Genomic DNA, 22,351 nt, shown 5'->3' with positions numbered 1-22,351 from the left:
AATGGGGTATAGAAATCTATTTTACCCTAGAGAAAAATGAGAGGAAAGGAATGGGATAAAGGGGGACAGGGTGGGGTGGGGGAGAGAAGGGGTGAGTAGGTGATAGAAGAGTGGGAAGATTGTGGGAAAGTGTACTCAGATACAACACTAATGAACAGGGACAGGATGAAAGGAGAGAGAATGGAATAGATGAGAGTGGGGAGGAATAGAGTGGAGGGAAATACAGCTAGTGATAGCAACTGTGGGAAAAATATTGAAGCAGCTTCTCTGTGGCTATGGTGGGTAAGACAATTCATACCAGAGACAGTGCCATTGGAATCTGAACACAGACTAAAGTACACTTTTTATTTCTATGAGTATTCTTGAAGTTTCTCAAGATTTATGATTATTCTCACAAGATTATTGTAACAATATAAAATAAAAAATGACAGAGTAATCAAGATTTTCCTAGCAAGTTTTTCTTTCTCTTCCAAAAAGTATATGCACTATAAAGAAAACACTGAAACTAAATTTTATAGCCACTTCAACAAGCATTTTATTAAGGACTTATTACATGGATCCCCTTGAGCTAAATGTTAGAAGTCCAGAGACAAAAATGAAACAGACCCTGTTTTCAAGTATCTTACATTTTACAGAGGAGATAAAGTATATTTGTATATTATAATTTGAAGAAGGATCTGAGAAAGGAAACTGTTAACTACTAACAATAATATCTTAAGAATTCTTTGATGTTCTAGAACAAACTTTAAAATACACAGCATTTGAAGAGATATTTTGTTTTAAGTCCACTGGTTTAAAAGCAGTAACACAAGACATCTTTCATTCTGAAAACCCTAATTTCTTTAAAAAGCTAACCTATTTATCTTTTGCAATATTCATGCAATCTGAAAAAATCTTTTAAGATTTGTACTCCTAGAGCAGGAAGAAGAGCAGCTGTTAATTTAAATGTAATTTTCATGTAGTCCACCTTGATCAGGTAGGCCTATGGTTCAGGTAGGCCTATGGTGGGTTTTGGTACTCTCTACCTGGTTTAGCAGGTTTTATAAGAACATTTGGCTTTTACAAAAGTTACTGCTGAACTTTGCATTTTGTCTCAACTCTGCCTTATAAATTAATAAGATCTCTTCATAGATTTCAGTGTGCTGTAAGGTCTTTGAACATTGATGGGGAAAAGAAAAACACTTCAGAACATCATTATTTTCACTAACCTAACCACTAATTTTATTTTCACTAATTTCCTTCCATTATAAATTTATAACAAATTCTAAGATGAATCAATAGGCTTCACTAGACTACTAAAGGGCATCCAAGACACAGAAAGGGTTAAAAATCGCTGGTTTACACGAACATTAAGCAAATCACCTTTGTCCCATATACAAAAATGAGTGTGTTGTGTTGGAGATGGAAAAATACCATAACATTGATACCTTATATATACAAAATATTTTGAATTTATTTTTTCAGAATTTTAAAGTTGAACCCCACAAGTTTCTTCCAGGTCCTTTATTAAGAGTAACAGGAATAGGGTAGCTAGGTGACACATTGAATAGAGCACTGGCCCTGGAGTCAGGAGGCCCTGGAATTCAAATGTGGCCTTGGGCAAGTCACTTACCCCCCATTGCTTTGCAAAAACAAATACACACACACACACACACACACACACACACACACACACACACACACATATCTTCTGTATCTTCTGCCTCCTGGGACAAAAGTTTTTGGATTTGTGTTTTTTTGCATTATATAAGACCTCATTCCATTATAATCTTTTTATATTGTAAGAGGTGAAATTTAAGGACTATTTATTTTTTTTAGGTTTTTTTCAAGGCAAACAGGGTTAAGTGGCTTGCCCAAGGCCACACAGCTAGATAATTATTAAGTGTCTGAGACAGGATTTGAACCCAGGTACTCCTGACTCCAGGGCCAGTGCTTTATCCACGCCACCTAGCCACCCCTATATTATTCTTTCAAAACATGATGTTTCATTCACTGTATTATCCGTACATTTTCTTTGCTTTTACCTAAGTTAATTGGGAAAGTTGGAGAAATGGAAACACTCTTCTGAGAAGAGGAAATTAATACCAATGCAATTTTATTTACACAATTTTATTAATAAAGTCTAGAAACAGTAAGATATAAATGTGATTCATAACTGACATTTACATAGTGATTTCTCACAAGGCTGAGGGGTAAAGTAGTGCAAATATAACGTGTTTTTGAGATGAGGAAGCCAAGGTGAAAGGAAATAAAATGATTGTTTAGTCACACAACTAATGCTGGAGGTGAGATTTGCATCCTACATTATGGGATTTCTAGAAGACCAATTTGTACAGCTCTTTCTACTCCACCACATTTTTCATGATGTTGGGAAATGTTTTCAATCACATGTATTCAAAAATAAGTTTATGACTGGATTTACTATAGTAGTTTTAATGTTTTCTATGGGATAGTAAGGATTATTCATAAAGATTGCAGTTTTAGTTTCTTTCCTTTTCATAATACCATTAGCTGTAGCTAAAATACAGTAGGGAGAAGTTTCTAATGGAAATAAACTAGCCTATATTTGAATGTTATTCAGTGTATTAAATGGATTTAAAAGGATTTAATTGCTTATTGTTGACTAAGTTCTGTGGAAAAGCACTAAAGGCAGATATAAAGAATAAAGAGAGGCAGTTTCCTAGAGGAAACAGCCTATATGAGGCTTATGGCTAAATTAGGGAAATCAGTGTACACTGACACATCCTTTCGTAACTTCAGAACAGGAAAGAGGGGAAGTGTGGGCATGCAGTGTGCCATAGGTGGATAGTGAGATGGGGAAGGAGGGTGTGTGTGTGTGTGTGTGTATGGCACAACCCCAAAATGTTTATTTGCCCATAGGTAAACCTGAGATAAGTGATGTTTTTTTTATTGCTCACAATCCTATTTGACAGCTACTTCATTATATTTGATTAAACATTTTTCCCCTTGACCGAATCTATTTTACCTATTATGCCTTTAGAGCTCATGCTCATGTCATATACTGCCTATATTTCATAACAGTATTTTCATTATACATTTCACCATAGATAACCATTATTGCACAATAAAGGGGGGTTCCAAGTCACATTTTACAGTGAAATTCTTAGATAGATTTTAGGTGACTAAGTTATTAAATGTTAACTTTAGTCTATTATCTGTTCAAATTTGTTAAAATGAAGACTAGTTATGCAAGGGCTTGTTAGCTTTTCTATAAAATCTTTTTAAAATTTGTTTAAAATATTAAGCACTAGAAGTTTTTTATAAGAAAAAGACAATTTGATGTGTAGTTTATTCATTTTTCATCTCAAGTCCTACAGTAAATATTCAATCAACTAGCATGTCACAAGTTTATTTATTTTTTGCCCTTGTCTCTTAAAAAGAATGACTTATTCATGGTTGTGTTTATCCAGTCAAGGTTTAGGAGATAAAATGAAAGCCCTAAAATATCTGAAGAATTATTCCATAATACAATTAACAGACATAAACATCTTTGAAAAAAGACAATTCATGCTAAGTTATATACAGAGAAAACTACAAAAATTTTATAAAGCATTAATAATTAGAATTAAGTTTTTTTCTATAGAATTTAGAATCTCTCTATATATCCTAATTTTATTAAGTCAGGTTTATGTTTTTGTATGGCTGACATCTTTTAATATTAAAAAACTATTTCTACTTTGAAAAACAATTAACTTTAAAAAGTAATGTAACTGACCAAGTACTGGCCTGGAATTTTTTTTTTATGCAATTGTTTCTACACTTTAATTTGATTTTTATTTCTCAGTATAAATTACTTTGTTACATATAAGAAAGGTATACTTTTTATATGCTGATTTATATAAGTAATTTGGAACTAATGCTACTAAATTCCTTACTAAACTACATTGTTCTTAGACAAGCTTCTGGAGGATATGTCCCATACACTGGGTTATTAACAAAACATGGTGCTAATAGGTCAGCTAATAATTATGATATTCTGCTTATTATTTAGAATTATAAAAAGCAGTAAAAAAATTCTAACTATCAAGTGGTTCCTATAAGTGTTTAAAGAGTACTGTATTGATATAAACGAGACACTCTGAAAGTGAAAATTCTGAAAGGGAAAAGAAAAGCTCAGGTATATAATGACAAAAATAAGAAAAATTATTGAGTAAAATATATTTACCATGAAAGTTAAAAATTTCATAAAACAAAGATTCTAGTAACTTTTGTCATCATTATTGTCTATTTCCATTTCTTTTTTTCATCACTTTTCTTTCTGATCTTTTCACTAGATCTGGAGGGAAGGGACTTGACTAGTATAGTACATACAAAACACTAAAGTGCTTATGCTTGCCTGATACAAGGGTAATTAAAACAATGTATGCTTAAGTTTCTAAATTTAAAGTTTATTTTCAGTCATTCTACAAAACTAGAGAGTCTCAGTTTAAAAGAACTTGAAGTTCTATACCTCAGAAATAACTAGAACATTTTTAAGGCAGTATATGGTAATACTGAGACCCTGGATACTTGGTTGTACTGGAGTGACACTTTAAGGCAGTAAAAGTTGAAATTTCCACATTAAGGCTCTCCTAACCACACTGAAAATATCTGAAATTTACTTTATATAAACTTGTAACACAATAGCAGCAAAAGTGATAGATTTTGGAAAGCAACACCTAAGTATATAACATACAGCTATTACTGTTAAAGAACTAAAAATGATTTCTGTATTATCTAGACCTCACACCAGAAGACAATTAGTGGGAGAGCTGAACCTTAAGAGCATGATCTTCAATTACCTATTCTGACATGTGCATGTATATTCATGCTATCACATTAATGTACAGTATTTTGACTACTTTAGTGCAGCAAAAATGTCTGTCAACAATAATTATACTACATATCAACTGTAATTTGTCCTTTACAGGGCCATAGTTTTCAAAATAGTTTCCATTTATAAATAAATAAAACTTAACAAGTTTTCATTTAAAAACTTTAATAAAAGCATTGAATTAGTTCTTAACTTGTATATTCCAACAATTATGTGTGATCTATATCAATATATTGATAGTGACACCCCACTACTCTGACTTCTAAAAGAACCAACAGATTATATGGTTGATTTATTTTTCTTTTGTTTGGCTGATTATAAAAGTTATTTTGGTGTAGGTTCTAAATAGAGCAGAAACTCCAAAGCTGAGGAAGCAGAAAAAAGATCTGCTTTATAATATCAGAAACAATAGCTTACATATTGCTAGCCACAGAACTCATCAGTTCCACAGACTGTCAGAGATTGACCAATTTGTATTCCCATAATTTCTTATTATCCTCTTTATACTACACATAAATCTTCTAGTATGATTTAACTTTTAGTAAAAAGTAACTATACAGCTAACCAGAAAGTGGAGTTAACTATTGTCCTTGCTTTGTTCAGTTTGTCAGTTTACCATGTAAAAAAAGTCACACATGATTAAGATAATCTTTTCAGAAAGAAAATCCAATGTCTCAGTACTTGATGCAGACCGAATACAAGTTATTTGCTTATGTGATTTTCTTGTGCCCTAAATATGTAAAGATTTAATGAGATTCTGAATATAAGAAAACTCCAGGTATTACACTACTTAGGCAGATTTTTATTGGCCCTATTGAAAACACAGAATTTAGAAATGCCATTTATTTAAAGACCTATTCAAGTAATTCCACTTCTAGGTCAGAGTAATGTTCTTATAGGGTTGGCTCTAATTTTCTTTTAAAGACTGACTGATTTTAAGAGCTATTATGCAAAGAAATGCTATCAAAACTGATTTAAGGATAAGATATATTAGTCTGGGTGTTTTTCCAGTAGATTTGCACATTATTCAAATATTGTTAGTATAAAACTAAATATTAAAATCTTACATCTTTAAGGCGTTTAATAGTCCTATAAGCAAAAAAACTAATAAACACACCAAAACTAAACTTTTTTCTGATCCATATGCACTATATTACAATTGTGTATAACCCCACTAGAGCAGGGTTGGAATAAGATAACAAAAGGGAAATGAGGTTACTTTTTATTTTTTTTATAGGAGGGAGGGATTGAAAACTGGGTATTAAGATAAAAAGAGGAATATCACTAAGAGGTAGAAAAGACGAAGGGTGGAAAATTAGTTTCCTTAGACTAGAAGTATGTATAATAAATACAAAGTTGTTATTTATATGGTTAAACTTGTTTTTTTGAAATTTATACATTTTAAATTGATGGTAATTGCATTTTTTTATATATACAGTGCATCTAACAAACTATCAAATGTATGAAAAGTTGTTGATAAACAGTGCCTTTTCACTAGTAGGCTACAGTGGTATATTTATGGATCATTAGCTATAACTTCTTTAAATTAAATTCAAATTCAACCACAGATAAGAACAATTTTGCTTTTAAAATATTAGTTTTTATATTCAGTGTCAGATCCTAAACTTTATTCAAAATTCTGGTGTATCATCCAAAGATAAAATATCACATTCCCTAACCTCGACTTGTTGGGCAATGCTCACCTATATGACAATATAGAACTTTTCTGACTTTATATTTTTCATAAGATTATTTAGTTAAGTTTTTTTTAAAGATATATTTGAAGAAGATGGCCATATTTCAAAAGTTCACAAACTTACAAGGAGTATCTCTGATTAATAAAATACTTCTTACATTATAAATTTTTTTCCCTACAGACTCTCAATGTGTTTGACAAAGAACATTTGTCAGGTTATAAGATACATTTCTTTAGCTAGAGAACTGTATAGTGGTTTCAGTCATGTGGCCATTGAGATGCCAGAGAGATATATAACAAAAGCTTATAAATGTTAAGAGTTTAACAAAATTATAGCTTATGTTATAGTTAACTAAACAAAATTATTGAACATGTCTAAATCAAAAATACTTAATGCTTACAAAAATTTCTAAATCACAAGCATGCATATTTAATTTAAATAATGAAACAGAACTACCATGACCTGTCCACTACTTAGCCTATAGGGTAGAAGCTAGAAGAAAAAATTTAGCTTTTATTCTGTTGATTAAATAATGAAACAGTCTTAGTTATGAAAGGGGGCAAGTCATTTAACCAATCTGAACTTATTGCTTCATTTCTAAATTTGGGGGTGGAGAGGATTCAAGGAGTAAGAATTGAATTAGATTAACTATAGTTCCTTCTAAGGCTAAATTTTATCATATGACTTCGTGCAGTAGAACTACCACATACTTAACAAGATTCAGTCTAGGCTTGAAAACTTTTTTTGGGAGGATGGGGGAATGTTTGGGAAGGGGTGCAGTGTGGGGGGGTCTACTACCTCCTGAGATAGAACATTTCACTTCTGTCAAGGGTATTAGGAATTTTTTCCTTGATCAAGCCTAAATTTGACTTCTTGAAAATTGTTCCTAGGTTTGCCCTTTGAGACCAAGGAAAAGAAATCTCACCATTCCTTTGCCTTGAAATATTTTTAGATGGCTATCAATTCCAGTCTCTACCTTTCAAAGACCACTTCTCCAATCTCAATTTTGAAATATTATGATTGCTTTTCATGGAGTATTAGGATATAATACCAATATGTAGTATTTAAGACTATAAAAGTAACTTTTTATTTTTTCTCATAACTGAAATAAAGCTAAAAATGATTCATAAATGTATAATTTGTGCCTTACTATATTTATTACAGTGAGGTAAGTTAACAGGATCTTGTTATTCCCATAAACACCTTCAACTCCTAAAATGTGCCAACATGAATTTTAAGGAAATTTTAGGAGTAACATGGTCCTTTAACATTGGTCACAAACTTACTAAATCTTTCTCTATTTTTCCCCTCTCATTATTATTAATCAAAGTGATAGAATTTTACTGTCACTGGGGGGAACCCCCCCCCCCCAAACCAAGACCTTAAAGTCAGCTTCAATAAGTTTTTTATAATGTCTCTGGTTCTTTAAAAAAAAAGAATGAAATAATCCATCATCTATGTCATGATCTTTTAAATTAGACTTACATATCCTAAGGTCACAAATTATTTCTCTAAATGATTCTGATGATAATTCCTAAAGATACTTATAAAAGAATGTTGACTTTACAGATAACTAAAAAAAGAAATATTTTACTCGTATTAAGTCTCATTTTTTATACTTTATCTCCTTATCATTTCTACAAGGAGTAGTCATTCTGTATTTCTTAGTTTTTAACTTAGGAAGGTATACTCAAAAAGCAATTTTAATAACTAACTATATACATCTATCAAATGTTCTTTAAAATCTAAAGACAATTTTAGGTATCAAAAACATCTAACATGTTAATTGCTTAAAATCTGTCAGAAAGTTAAAAACAAATCAAATGAGAAATATTTTCTTAAGAGTTTGGTTATGATATCTGAAGTATAGAGAGAAATGCATTTTGAGAAAGATGTTTTCTGATAACAGCTTGATTTACTAAAAATATAGCCTATATTCTCACACTCCAGGAACTACAGTCTGGCAGATTCTATCAAACTGGAAAGGCTTTTAGGAAGGTGCCTGGTGATAAACTACTCTACAAGGACCTTAGCTAAAAAAAGAGAAGTTCATTACCAGATTGACTGCAGGAAGGATGTGATGAATATTTTAGCCATGCCAGTTCTCAAACACTGCCTAGTAAGTGAGAAAATACTGACACCAATGGAATTATAGATCCTCAAAGTACAGAAGAAAATACAAAATGACCCATGCAGAAAGCAGTTTTGAAACTGTCATCAGACTATCTGAAGTCATGGTTGTAATAATAGCTTTATCACAATTCTAATATTACTGTTCTGAAAAAGTTTTCTAAAAAGTAGAAAAAATATGTATATAAACTTACAATAATACTGTTTGACCCCACTAAACACATATAGATATCTAATGGCTAAGCCAAGTGAAAAGCTAAGGTCTGTATTTATTAGTTTTACTTCTTGCCCACTAATTTAAAAAATAAATTAAAAATTAAAGTTGTAATATCAAGACTACTTTTGTTGAAATAATCACGTGAAAATTATGAACAATAAGGTTGAAAACTTCAGTAGTTACTTTAAGATTAAAGAAAACTTAAAGATTTTCCTATTAAGATTATAATTTGTTCTTTAGTACACTTTGGAGTACTGAGTAAAAATTTTAATAACCTCACTCAATTTTTTAAAAATTCCCTGAAAATATTAGCGAACCTATTGCTTTAATTCATAAACAATGATTGGCCACAAAGTTCTTTGCAAAATGTATTTAAACTTTACCAAAACTTTACTTTTCTCAAGTGTTTTCCATGATCAGAAAACAATTTACTAAATTTATGTTGCCAGACAGAATAACCTGGTAATAGGAAGTTAGTGGCTGTTTTATATTATAGCTAATAGAAACTCATTTAAAATGCATATAGCTAAAATACATTAACATAATTATTTTAAAATAAAGGTTAATGTTAATGGTTGTTGGAATTGTCAAAACCCACTTATTTTTTAAGTAGTGAATTTTTGTCAACATTCTCATAATGTAGAGTAACTTTAAGTTTTTCTTCTAGAAAACAATTATCAAAATGTTAAACTTATACAGAGCTGTTAAAGTGAAGAATTTGATGTTGTTTCTAATTTAAATCTTTCATTCTATGAGTGCTAATTAATGTTGATTTTCAATATGTAATAAAACTATTGAAAATGTGATCTTAAAGGATCACACAAATTATTTTAGAGGTTAAGATATAGCTCGGGTTACTTCCTCAAATTTCTTGATATGGTCCTTTCCTCCTTATCTCCACTACTCCAAATAGAAAACTTTATAGATCATTTTTATATTCTATCACAGTTACATGGTCTAGTGTACTCAGAGTATATTTAGTATTTGCAATTCAAACAATGGAAGTATCCTTAATGTTATCCTTTTTGAATGAGAACACAGAAAATTTTAAATACAGGTTAGGCATATTGTTTAAGCTGACAGACAGTCAACGATGTCAGAACTACTTTCATTTTTGGCTCTATTTTCTCTAAAGCAAAAATATTCTTCAGTTGACTGCATCAGAATGCAATTTTTTTCTTCTAAGTAGAAGTTGGAGATAAAGTTTCTACAGTAGTTTTAGTAGAAAGTGGTTTAAAAAATATTGGTTGAGTTTAATTTACTAGTAATTTAAATTATTAGCAGTTTTTAGACAGAAAAGTAATTTTTGTTCTCTTTCCTTTTGAAAAAAAAAAAGATAAAAAAGTAACTTTCTGATATGTTTGTCATTTAAATGACCAAGTTTAGCTGGTAATTAGATCCTTGTAGTAAAATCCACTGCCAGCAATGGATATGAAGTGAAGTGCTGGTGCCAGAAGATTAAATCATGTCCATTGTGAAGTTTCGAATTACATCCAGAGCTCCTGAATCAAAGCCACACATATCCAACATGCCTCTATCATCTGGGTCTGCGATGGTAAAACCATTTGAGGTCATTCCACAAACAATCAATTTAGCTGGAATATCCATTTTCTGTAGAAAGAAAAAAATTCACAGGGCACAATTAAATAGATAATATTTTGATCAATTTAAATAGATTTAATTTTTACATATCAGCATATGAAATTTTAATTACTTAAAACTCCTTTGTCATAGATTTTATGAAGCCTCTAAATCTAAAATCCAGTTCTAAATCTACCAACCCACTGATAATTAACTGAGTTAGATATTTTTGAAAACATGTCAAAGCTCTAAAATTCTGATTATGTAAATAGTGAGAAATATCCCTTAAAATATCTTTGCAGAAGGTATTAGTTATTTGTTTACAACATTAACCTTTATTCAGAGATAAGAAAATTCTCTTAAGGTTTTAGCTTAAGTTTAACAGAATTAAGTATAACAAACACACTTAATTTTAATGCCTATCTAACATTTTATACAATGGTGGCATTTCACTAAATTCTTTGGGCATCATTTCATTTTCCTCATCTGTAAGTTGAAGAATTTTTTTTTTGATAAGGCAATGGTTGTGACTTGCTCAAGGTCACAGAGAATAAGTATCAAGTATCTGAGACCAAATTTGAACTCAGGTCCTTCTGACTCTAGGGCACACCTAACTGCCCCAGTTGAGGGATTTTAATTAAATGATCTATATATAAAGTTCCTTCCAGCATTTGAATTAAAAGAATATGAGTAAAAATTTCTCTACAGGTTTTTAAGTTGCAAAAAGGATTTTTTTCCTTATCAAATTAATCAGTTATTTGTAAAACATTTAAATATTGAAGGAGGCAAGAATGGAACAAACATATATTAAGCACCTGCTGTATGTCAGATACTGTGTTAAGAGCTTTACAATGCTCTCAACAACCCTGGGAGGTTGGTGTTATTATGATCCTCATTTTACAGTTGAGGACTTCGCACAGTCACATAGCTGATGCCTGAGGATGTGAACTCAGGTTGACTTGACTCTATGTCCAGTGCTCTAAACACTGCATCACCTACCAGTGAAATTTATACTCACTGCTTTGGTTCTATGCAAGCCTTTAGTACATTTCAGAAATCCTACTTGAATTTAACAAGCATCTTAAAATGACAAAATGAGCCCAGCAGACTTACACATAAAATCTTTTCTACCTATTTTTAAAAACATATTCTAAGGGTTACTAGTGATGTGTTTTAAGAGTGGCTAAAATTTTAAAAAATTAATCAGTCTGTTAATTTTTCTTATACCTGCCTAGTTATAAGGACAAAACTAACATTACTAGAATACCACTACACTTTCCTATACAACTGAAAAAAACTATAGACTATATTAACATTTCAGAATTATATAAGAGAAATTATCAAAATTCAATTTACCATTCGGTAATCCCTCAGAGCCACAGCTGGATGAACACTTCCAAAATAGGTCTCATTATCAGTGAACACAATGAAGACATCAGCAGCTGTATTTGTCTTCTGAGCCCATATCATTGGGAGAGAACAATCAGTAAAACCCATTGGAATCTAAAAATATGAACATTAAGTATAAGAAATACCTTAGTATATTAGAGGAATCTTAGTATTATTTTCATTATCAACATTCACTACTATGGTACAGGCTCTCATGACTTCACACCTGAAATTGTCCAACAGCCTGCAGGTTGGTATCCCCACCTCACATTTCCCACCCACTCCAGGTCATGCTTCTCTCATGCTTCAATTAATTCATACCTACTGCCTCTGGATATAATGGTGTGGTATTTAAGATAATAGTTTAGTCCACCTGTCATTATAGTCTGATACATGATTTCATGATCCTTTTCCAAGACCTGTTTCATTCATATTATAATAAAAATGTCTTTCTGCCAAAACCATAAGAAAAACAGTTTTCCAATTCTCTGTATAAGTTTATGTATTAAATTTTTCAAAAATTTTTAAAAAGCTTGTTTGTTTAGCCTCTTTTTTGGTTTGAGGAAGGTAAATCAAAGAGATGGCAGCAACAGACAAGTGATGAAATGTTTAGGATAAGCACTCTATTCTTTTTTCCAGTATAAGATTTCTTTGTATTCAATTCCATCCTGTGTTCTGCAGCAGATAGCCTCTTCTATCATCCCTACTCTCACTTATTTTCAATCTCTTCCTGACTACTTCTTTACTACCAACAAATACCTTGCCTTCCTCATCTATAAAAAAATTCTCATTTGATCTGTCCATCCCAAGTAGCTATTGTTCTGTACCTTTCCTCGATTTTGTGTCTATAAATTCATTGAAGGCTCTCTACAACTGATGCAGCTCAACTTACATTCCTCTTACTAATCTTTTAACCTATTGACATCATACAACTGAAACTGCTCTATCCAAATTTGCAAATCATCTCTTAGTTGCTAAATCTAATGGCTTTTTCTCAGTCTTCATGCTTCCTGTCCTCTGTAGTATCTGACACTATCTTCTGATAGTCTCTTCTATCTAGGTTTTCTGTTCTCTCTTGGTACTCTTTCTACTTGTTGGGAATGATCCTTCTAATTCTCCTTTGCAAAGTATTGGTGGGTTTTCCTCATGGTCCTATCCCAGACTCTCTTTTTTTCCTCTATTATTTTGCTTGGCCATATCAACACCTCCCATGGATTTAATTTATCATCTCTGTGCTTATGATTCTCGGATCTACTTATCTGGCCCCAGTTTCGCTTCTGGCCTCTAGACTAACTTCTCCAAATGCCTGATATACTGGATCACTCTAAATGGATGTCATTAGTTGACAATTTAACTTAGCTTTCTTATTTCTCTCCCCTAAGCCTTCCTTTTTTCTTAACTTGCCTCATCCTCACCCATGTCTAATGGGCTGCCTAGACCAGCTCAATTTTACCTTCCTATTATCTCATTTACCATCTTCCTCCCCCCACCCCTACCCACCCTTTTTCCCTCTGACATTCATCATTATGGTACAGGCTCTCATGACTTCACACCTGGACTTGTGCAACAGCCTGCAGGTTGGTATCCCCACCTCACATTTCCCACTCACTCCGGGTCATGCTTCACTCAGCTGTCAAATTGATCTTTCTAAAGCACAACTCCTGACCAGGATACCCCTGTCTTCAATTAATTCATACCTGCTACCTCTGGAATCATATAAAATCCTCTGGCATTCAAAGACCTTCATAAACCTGGTCCCTTGGTTTTCCAGTCCTCTGACACCCTTCCACATACTCTATTATAATGACACTGTTTGCTGTTCCTAATAACACTCTCATCTCCCAATTCAAAGATTTTTCATTGGCTTTTCCATGACTGGAATTCTTTTCCTCCTTATCTCCATCCCTAGGCTTCCCTGCCTTCAAGTCCCAACTACAATCCCACCATCTTAAGAAGCCTATTCCAATTCCTCTACCAGCTTATTTCAATTTTTTCCACCTTATCCCATATATATTGCTTGTACTTAGTAATTTGTGTGTTCTCCTTCCCATTAGACTGTGAGATTGAGAAAAGGGTATTCCCAGAGATTAGCTCTGTGCTTGGAAGTTATTTGATGCTTAATAAATGTTCTATTTGTTGAATTCCAGTCAAGGGAATGACTCTTGTGACAATACTCTTTATACGTTTCCACAAAAACCTTGAAAAATTTCTATTGAGTATTGTTTCATTAAAATGCAAGAGCTACAACAATCAATTAATATCCCAACTACTCATTCAGGATCATTTCAGAAGAAACTGGGTGTCCACACAAATTCCACCTCTGAAACAGTAACAATCCTACAGTTAACTAGTTCATCTTCGAATTATCTTATTACCACAGAGTCCTTTTGCTACCACTGCCATAATGAAATTCATTCCTTGATAGATCTCCATCCTGGACTACTCCCATCATATTTTCCATTTCTATGTCTATTCATATACAGCTAAAGAGAGCTGAAACAAATCATGAAAACTAAACTGCTTAGGTCCAAGAGAAATTTGTAATTAGTCCTCATCTAAGCCCTTAAGTTAGCAATCCTTTTATTTCTTTATAATTGATCATTCCTCTCACTGGACACTAGTCTAGATTTGTTCTCTCTTCAATTCTCCCCTTAACTTACCTCCTCAGTTGAGGACCCTGTCTCTTTTCTAAGAAAATTTTGCCATCTAGTCCAAATTTGCTGAGCTTTTTATATAAAATTCCCTTGATATTATTCTCTTTTCCTTTTCCCTAGTCTGATATTAAGACAATCCTTCTTGATAATATTAGACCCTCTAAATGCCCTTGTTCCCATACTCCATCTCTTCTTTAGCAGATTTTGGCAAAGGATCCCGTTTCTTTTCAGTCTCTAAATCTTCAATCTCCCTTGCAGTTTCTTGCCTGTCTTCCAAGATTCCTCATCCTTAAATTCACCTTTGATCTTCAGAATTTTCAATTTGGTGTCAAATGAGGATTTTTGTTCTTTTAAAAAGTTTTTTTAGCTGCATATCCAGGTCAAGATTTATTTTTTTCCATTTTGTTGATGTAAGAATTTAGAGAAACAAAATTATCCCTGATTTGGTTGCAAACCATAAATTTGGCTATGTTGTCTCACTGTTGTCATTCTCTATAAGGAATTATTATTTCTATAATTTGCTCTTGACCCACTTAATCTTTATTTTTATTTATTTATTTATTTGTTTGTTTGTTTTTTTTCAGTTTTTGCAAGGCAATGGGGTTCAGTGGCTGGTGCTCTATCCACTGCGACACCTAGCCACCCCAACCCACTTATTCTTTAAGATTTTTTAGTTTTCAATTAATTTTTAGTCTAGCTTTCCCTACAGCCTTTTGTTGAATGTAAGTCCTAATGCATTAGGATTTGAAAAGAATAAAAATAACATATCTACCTTTTTTTACATTTGATTTTGGGTTTTTATCCCTATTACATGGTCAATTTTTGTGTAGGCGCAATTTTGTCAACCTTAAAAAAATTTCACTAGACTGACATCCCACCAGACTATTGCTTTGTTTTTATTCTCCCTTTCTCAGACAAACTCTTAGAAAAAGTTATCTAAACTCATTGCCTCTGCTTCTTTACCTTTCATTCCTTTGAAATGTGGCTTCCAACATCAGTACTCAACTGAAACTACTCTTTCAGAAGTTACTGATTAGCTCTAATTTGTCAAATCAGACAGTCTTTTTCCTCAGCCCTCTCACCCTTCTTTATCTTTTTTGCTACATTTGGAACCACAGACCACCCTCTCCAGCCTGGTTCTCTTCCTGTCTTCCAGACCAATCCTTGGTTTACTAGCTTATTGTTCTATTCACAATAATGTGAGTATAGGCCATGGCTCTGCCCCGGGTTTTATCCTCTTCTCACTAAACCTGAGGTTGTATAATCAACTCCAAAGGTTGATCAGTTATACACAGCAGATGCATGTATATCTATATACATGTATATCTGTTTAGTACTAGTCTTTCTCTGGAGCTCCAGTTAATCATCACCAATTGCCCAGTGGATATTTCAAAACATATGTTCTAAGCCACTTCAAAACTCAACATGTCTAAGAACTCATCTTTCTTCCTATGCCAAACTTTCAAATTTCTACTGATTCTACTGATCTACAGATCATTCCTCCAGTCTTCAGACTCATCTTTATAACTGCCTATTGCAATAATCTTTTTTATTAATATTTTATTTGTTTTCCAATGATATACAATAATGGTTTTTACCTATCATTTTCTGTAAGGTTTTGAATTTTACAATTTTTCCTCCATCCCCCCCCACAGAAGGCAGTGTGATAATCTTTACATTGTTTCCATGCTATATGCAATAATCTCTTAATCTCTTTTCTCAAGTCCCTCTCACTCTAATTTATCTTTCGCAGTCTAGTTTCAAAATATTTTTATATTATGAAGAGAAATAAAAAATGTGTCATAAAACAAAGAAGTGAGGCATAGTGGCACAAACCTGTAATCCCAGTTTCCCCAGATGATAAGGTCAGCAAGATCTTCTGCGATTGGGCTGTGGTGGGCTAAGGTCTGCACTAAGTACATATATAATGATCGTCCCAAGAAATGGGGGGGCCTAAAAAGAGGGAGGCTGAGTGTGAAGAGGTTCAGGCTGGAAGCAGAGGAGGTCAAAGTTGCCCTGCTGATCAGAGTGGAACAGGCTCATAAGTAACCCCTGTACTTCCAGCCTGGGATGAGATAGAAAAACATAATCTTAAGAAAAGGTTTCCCCACTCCTGCTATATGCAGTGGAATTCAACAAAATAGAATTTTTGCTTATCAGATGAGAACTTTTTTATTCTTGAACTAGATTTAATAATGAAGAAAATTATATTTACCTTCAACAAAAATATTATCCACTGAAACTGTTACCTACCTCATCCATAACTTTCAATACCTGACATAAAGTCATATCCATAGTCACTGGGCATGGTACCATTTCATGTGAAAATGCAATTATATGAGAATCTTTTTCTGTTCTTGCAATAACCTGAAAAATCCAATTATAGTCATCTTCAGTAGATTAGGAAGGATTCATCAATTAGTACATAAAACTCTAATTTGAAATTTTAAGTATATAATTTACACATGTAAATTATTAAAAGGAGTTTTTACATTTATGATTCCATATGATCCTAACAACATTCCTAAAAGGCAGATAAGGAAAGACTATTTCCAACATTTATAGATAAGGATACTGAAAATTATATAAGTTAAATGACTTACCTAATTGAAGTCATCTAATAGTTGGACAGTAACAGAAGCCAGGTCAACTGAGTCCTAGTTCACTACTTTTTCCAAGACTATGTTTATTAAGTAGTTTTTATGAGTGTTTTAATTTTTTCAAAACTATTATTAACAATAATTCCTCACTGTTTAAAAAAAGTATAATTTATTTACTGTTTGTATTCTGTTAATGTAACAAAGATTTGGCTTTACAAAATCCAATGAAAAGTATCTAATGATAGTCATCAAAAAGTAAATGAAAGCCTAATTTAATCATCATATCAAAATATATTTTAAAATAACTGTTTTACAACCTGGTTAGATCATATGTGTTTTATTTGGGTTTTTTGGTTTGTTTTTTAGGTTTTCGCAAGGCAAATGGGGTTAAGTGGCTTGCCCAAGGCCACACAGTTAGGTAATTATTAAGTGTCTGAGACTGGATTTGAACCCAGGTACTCCTGACTCCAGGGCCAGTGCTTTATCTACTGCACCACCTAGCACCCCAATCATATATATTTTAAAACAGAAAAAATATAAAAAAAGTTTTAATCTTTCTCACCATACACATTGCTGCAGCAACTGTACTTGCATTGAGTATACTGCCCAGAACTCTTTGGTCCATGGAACCACTGACATCAACAGCTAGCAAGAAACGTTTTCCTGTTGGTTCAACTGTCTAAAAGAGAAAAAAAAATTAAGATATTTAAATGAAATGGCTTCACCTTTGTACTCAAAAACTTCCATTGGTTCCCTATTACCTTTTTTTTAGGTTTTTGCAAGGCTATGCGATTCAGTGGCTTGCCCAAGGCCACACAGTTAGGTGAGGCTGGATGTGAACTCAGATAGTCCTGACTCCAGGGCCAGTGCTTTATCCACTGAACCACCTAGCTGCCCCCTCCCCATTACCTTTAAGATAAAATACCAATGTCTGAAATCTAAAGCCTTTTAATATCTGACTCCAGCTCATCTTTCTAGACTTATTGTAGATTAATCTCTACATTCTGTCAAAACTTGTTCACTTGCTCTTCCTCAAAATACACAATCTGATCTCTAAACTCTTAACTTTGCCCAGGTGACTATCATCCCTGCCTGAAATATAAATCTCTCCTCTTTTCTGCACAATATAATGTCTAATTTCCTTCATGGCCCAACTTAAATTGACTTACTAGATTCTAATGTCTAATAACTAAAAATTATTTTGTATTTTCTATTTAACTGTTTTCATGTTGTTTTTATCTAATAAAATGCAAACCATTTGAGGACAATGATTATTTTTAATCTTTATATCTCTGCAAAGTACCTGGGACATAGTAAATAATAAATAAATGAATTAATGGAAGATGGATTAGATTTGTTCTGTTTGATCTCAGAAAATTCAAATAAAAAACAGAAGTTAAAAAGAAAAATTTTGATTTAATGTAAGAAAAAACTTTTTAACAAATTAGAGCTGTTAAGAAGAAAGCAAATATACTACTAATAAAAAGGAAATTAAAGCAATTATTAGGAGCTATTTTGCTCAGAAATGCCAGTAAAACTGAAAATCTAAGTAAAATGGTTGAATATTTACAAAAATATAACTTGGCCAGATTAACAGATGAAGAAATAGAATACTTAAATAACCCAATCTTAAAAATTGAATAAGTCATAAAAGAGCTTTCCCTAAGAAAAAATCCCCATAATCGGATGAATTTACAAATGAATTCTACCAACTAGTTAAGGATTAATACAAATACTACACACTTTGCGAAAATAGGTAAAGTAGTTCTACCTAATTCCACTTATGACACAAAATGACTTTTATACCTAAATCAGGGAGAGCAAAAACATCAAGAAAACTATTGCCAATTTCCCTAATGAATATCAATGAAAAGAATTTAGATAAAATATTGGCAAGGAAAATTGACAAGGAAATTACAACATATGTTACAAATATACCCTATGATCAGCTGGCATTTATATAAGGAATTCAGGACTCAATAATAAATAAAACGATCAGCATAACTGATATAAAAATAACAAAAACAAAAATTATATGATTATACCAATGGATGAAGAATTAAGTTTTAGAAAAAATACAATATTCATTCCTATAAAAACATCAGAAAGCCAAAGGAATAAATGGAGCCTTTCTTCAAACAGTAAGTAGCAGACTAAAACCAAGCACAAGCATTATTTATAATAGAGATAAATTAGAAATAAGATCATGGGTGAAGCAAGGATGTCCATTATCAGTACTATTATTCAATATTATATTAGATCTACTAACTATAACACTAAGAAAAAGAAATTGGAGAAATAAAAGTAGGCAAAAAAGGTAACAAAACTATCGTTCTCTGCAGATGATATGGTATAGAGAAACCCAAGAGAACTGACTAAAAAAGTAAATGAAACAATGAACAACTTTATCAAAGTTGCTGATACAAAAAATCCACATAAATTATCAATATTTCTATATATTACCAACAAAATCCAGTAAGAAGAGATAGAGAAATTGCATTTAAAATAACAAACAACACAAAATAATGGGAGTCTACCTGCCAAGACAAACTCAGGGGCCATATGAACGCAATTACAAAACACCACATAAATATGGATTTAAACAATTGGGGAAATATGAATTGCTCATAGGAAAACTAAACCAATAAAATAAAAATGACAATTCTATCTAAGTTTATTTATTCAGTGCCATATCAATTAATCTAACAAAGAATTATTTTATTAAGCTAGAAAAAAATAACAAAATTCATCTGGAACAAAAAAAGTGAAAGATATTAGTGAAGAAAATGGTCTACCAGTACCAGATTTGAAACTATATTACAAGGTGGTAATCATAAAAAAAATCAAAATACAGTAATGGGTCAGTAAAATAAAACATGTTTATAATACAGAGAAATAAATCACACCATAAGTAATCTAATGTTTGGTAAATCAAAAAATTCAAGATCTTCGGGAAAAACTTCACCATTTTTCTGTGAAAACAAGAGAGCAGTTTGGCAGAAACTAGGAAGAAAACTGAGCCAATGCATTTTTGGCATCAGTGGAGCAGAGAAGGAGTGGGCAGCTTTCAGAAATCTGGTGTACATCACTGCATTTGCTCATCTGAGTAAGAACACTTCCAAACACCAAGACTGGTTTGATGAAAATGATGGGGAAACACAGAAGCTATTAAATGAAAAAATAACTTCACAGGGCTCACCAGCAGGATAGTTCATTCATTTCTAAGAAGGCAGAATTTAATTCCATCAAAAGTAAAGTACAAGCAAAGTTTGGAGAGATGCATAATTCTTGGCTCAATAAGAAGGCAGACAAAATTCAATTTTATGCAGACAGTAACAAACCAAAATGCTTTTATGATGCCCTGAAGACCAGATGTGGGCCCAAGGAATATGGTGCATCTCAGTTGCTCAATGCTGACAGATCAACATTGATTAAAGATAGGGTCATGATCCTAGAGAGATGGACTAAACACTTCCAGAGTATTCTTAATATACCATCATCAATGCAGAAGTCATTGACTGTTTATTTCAAGTTGAAATCAACCAGTCCCTGGCTGAAGTTCCAACTGAAGAAGAGGTTTTGAATACTGTTAGGCGCCTTTCAAGTGACTTAGCATCTGGTGCTGATTCTATTCCAGCTGAGATCTATTGGGGGGGGGGGTTGTCCATTGGTCATCCAAAAACTGACTGAAATTTTCCAGGTTATATGGCCTGAATAGGTTATCCCCAAGAACTCAAGGATGCCTCCATTGTCCAATTCTATAAAAATAAAGGGAATAGATTGTTCTGTGATAATCATATAGAGGTATTTCTCTTTTAGTCATTTAGCCATTTAATCATTTAGCCAGAGTCTTTCTCAATAAGCCGAACTTTCACCTGGAAGACAGTCACCTTCCTGAGAGCCAGGTGGCTGCAGAAAGGGTCAAGGAACAGTCAATATGATGTTTGCTGCCCTACAACTCCAGGAAAAATGCCAGGAACAGAAGAGTGGTCTGTATACAACATTTGTAGATCTTTGTAGGCCTTTGATACTGTCAGTCGTAAGGGCTTATGGAAAATTATGTCAAAATTTGGTTGCCCAGAGAAGTTCATCATGAAATTTCCCAGGCACCAATGGAGCAAAATAGGGCCGTGCCCTTGCACCTATATTTTTCAGCATGTTTTCAGCCATGTTATCAAATGTCTTCACTGAGGATGAACATGGCCTCAAGGTCAGCTACTGCACTGATGGGAAATTCTTCAACTTGAAAAGGCTACAAGCCCAGACCAAAGTAGAGGGAGTGTTGGTGGATGATCTGTTTGCAGATGATTGTGTACTCAATGCAGTCTCTGAAGTTGAGATGCAACAGAGTATGGATCAATTCTCTGCTGTCTGTACTAATTTTGATCTAACAAAACCAAGAAAACACAGGTGCTCTATCAGCCAGCACCACACCATCCATATGTGGTACTATCGATTACAACAAATGGAGAAGTTTTGAATACTGTGGACAAGTTTACTTACCTTGGCAGTGTCCTTTCCAGGGAGGTACACATTGACAATAAAATTGACACTCTCATTGCCAGAGCTAGCTCAGTCTTTGGGAGACTCCAAAAGAAAATATGGGAGAGAAGAGGTATTAGACTGACTACCAAACTGAAGGTCTATGGAACAGTTGTGTTGACCTCATTGCTGTATGACTGAAACCTGGACAGTCTACCAGTGCCATGTCAAGAAACTGAATCGCTTCCATTTAATTTGTCTTCAGAAAATTCTGAAGATCACCTGGCAGGAGAAGATACCAGACACTGAGGTCCTTTCTTGAGCTTAACTGCCTAGCATCCCAACATTACTATGTTGTGCAACTATGATGGGCTAGACACATTGTTAGAATGTCAGATGCATGATTGCCTAAAAAATCTATTTTATGGAGAACTCACATAGGGAAGTGCTCACAAGGGGAGTCAAAAGAAGCAATACCAAGACACTCTGAAGATCTCATTGAAAAACTTTAAAAATGATTGTACAGCTTGGCAGACACTGGCACAAGACTGCCCAGCATGGTGTGCCCTCATCAGTAAGGATGCTGCACTCTATGACGAAGGCAAAATTGAAGCTGCTCAAAAGAAATATGACATCCATAAGTTTAGAGTACCCACCCCAAGGTGTTCACAATAGGTGGTAGAGCATTTTGTGCTCTTATTGGTCTTATCAGCAGTTGGACACTGTAGTTTGTCTCAAACCTAGTGATGTCATTTTTTGATCTTCTT

The 22,351-nt window shown here is 33.0% G+C and overlaps 1 protein-coding gene across 3 annotated transcripts in view; it reads right to left on the bottom strand.

The window, feature by feature from the left end:
* Positions 1-502: 502 nt before the first annotated feature.
* The window catches only part of RO60 (Ro60, Y RNA binding protein), a 55,615-nt gene continuing 33,766 nt past the window's right edge, over positions 503-22,351 (bottom strand). For all 3 annotated transcript variants that reach the window (XM_074222264.1, XM_074222266.1, XM_074222265.1), the window contains 4 exons: positions 17,665-17,781; positions 16,756-16,869; positions 11,816-11,962; positions 503-10,489 (listed from right to left, as the gene is read on the bottom strand). In XM_074222264.1, the coding sequence (XP_074078365.1) occupies positions 10,337-10,489; positions 11,816-11,962; positions 16,756-16,869; positions 17,665-17,781 (531 nt within the window). In that variant the 3' untranslated portion in view covers positions 503-10,336. The remainder of the gene's footprint in view (positions 10,490-11,815; positions 11,963-16,755; positions 16,870-17,664; positions 17,782-22,351) is intronic.

This window comes from Macrotis lagotis, chromosome 2, assembly GCF_037893015.1.
Source record: "Macrotis lagotis isolate mMagLag1 chromosome 2, bilby.v1.9.chrom.fasta, whole genome shotgun sequence".
NCBI classification, from domain to species: Eukaryota; Metazoa; Chordata; class Mammalia; order Peramelemorphia; family Peramelidae; genus Macrotis; species Macrotis lagotis.
This window is presented reverse-complemented; position numbering and strand designations above follow the sequence as displayed.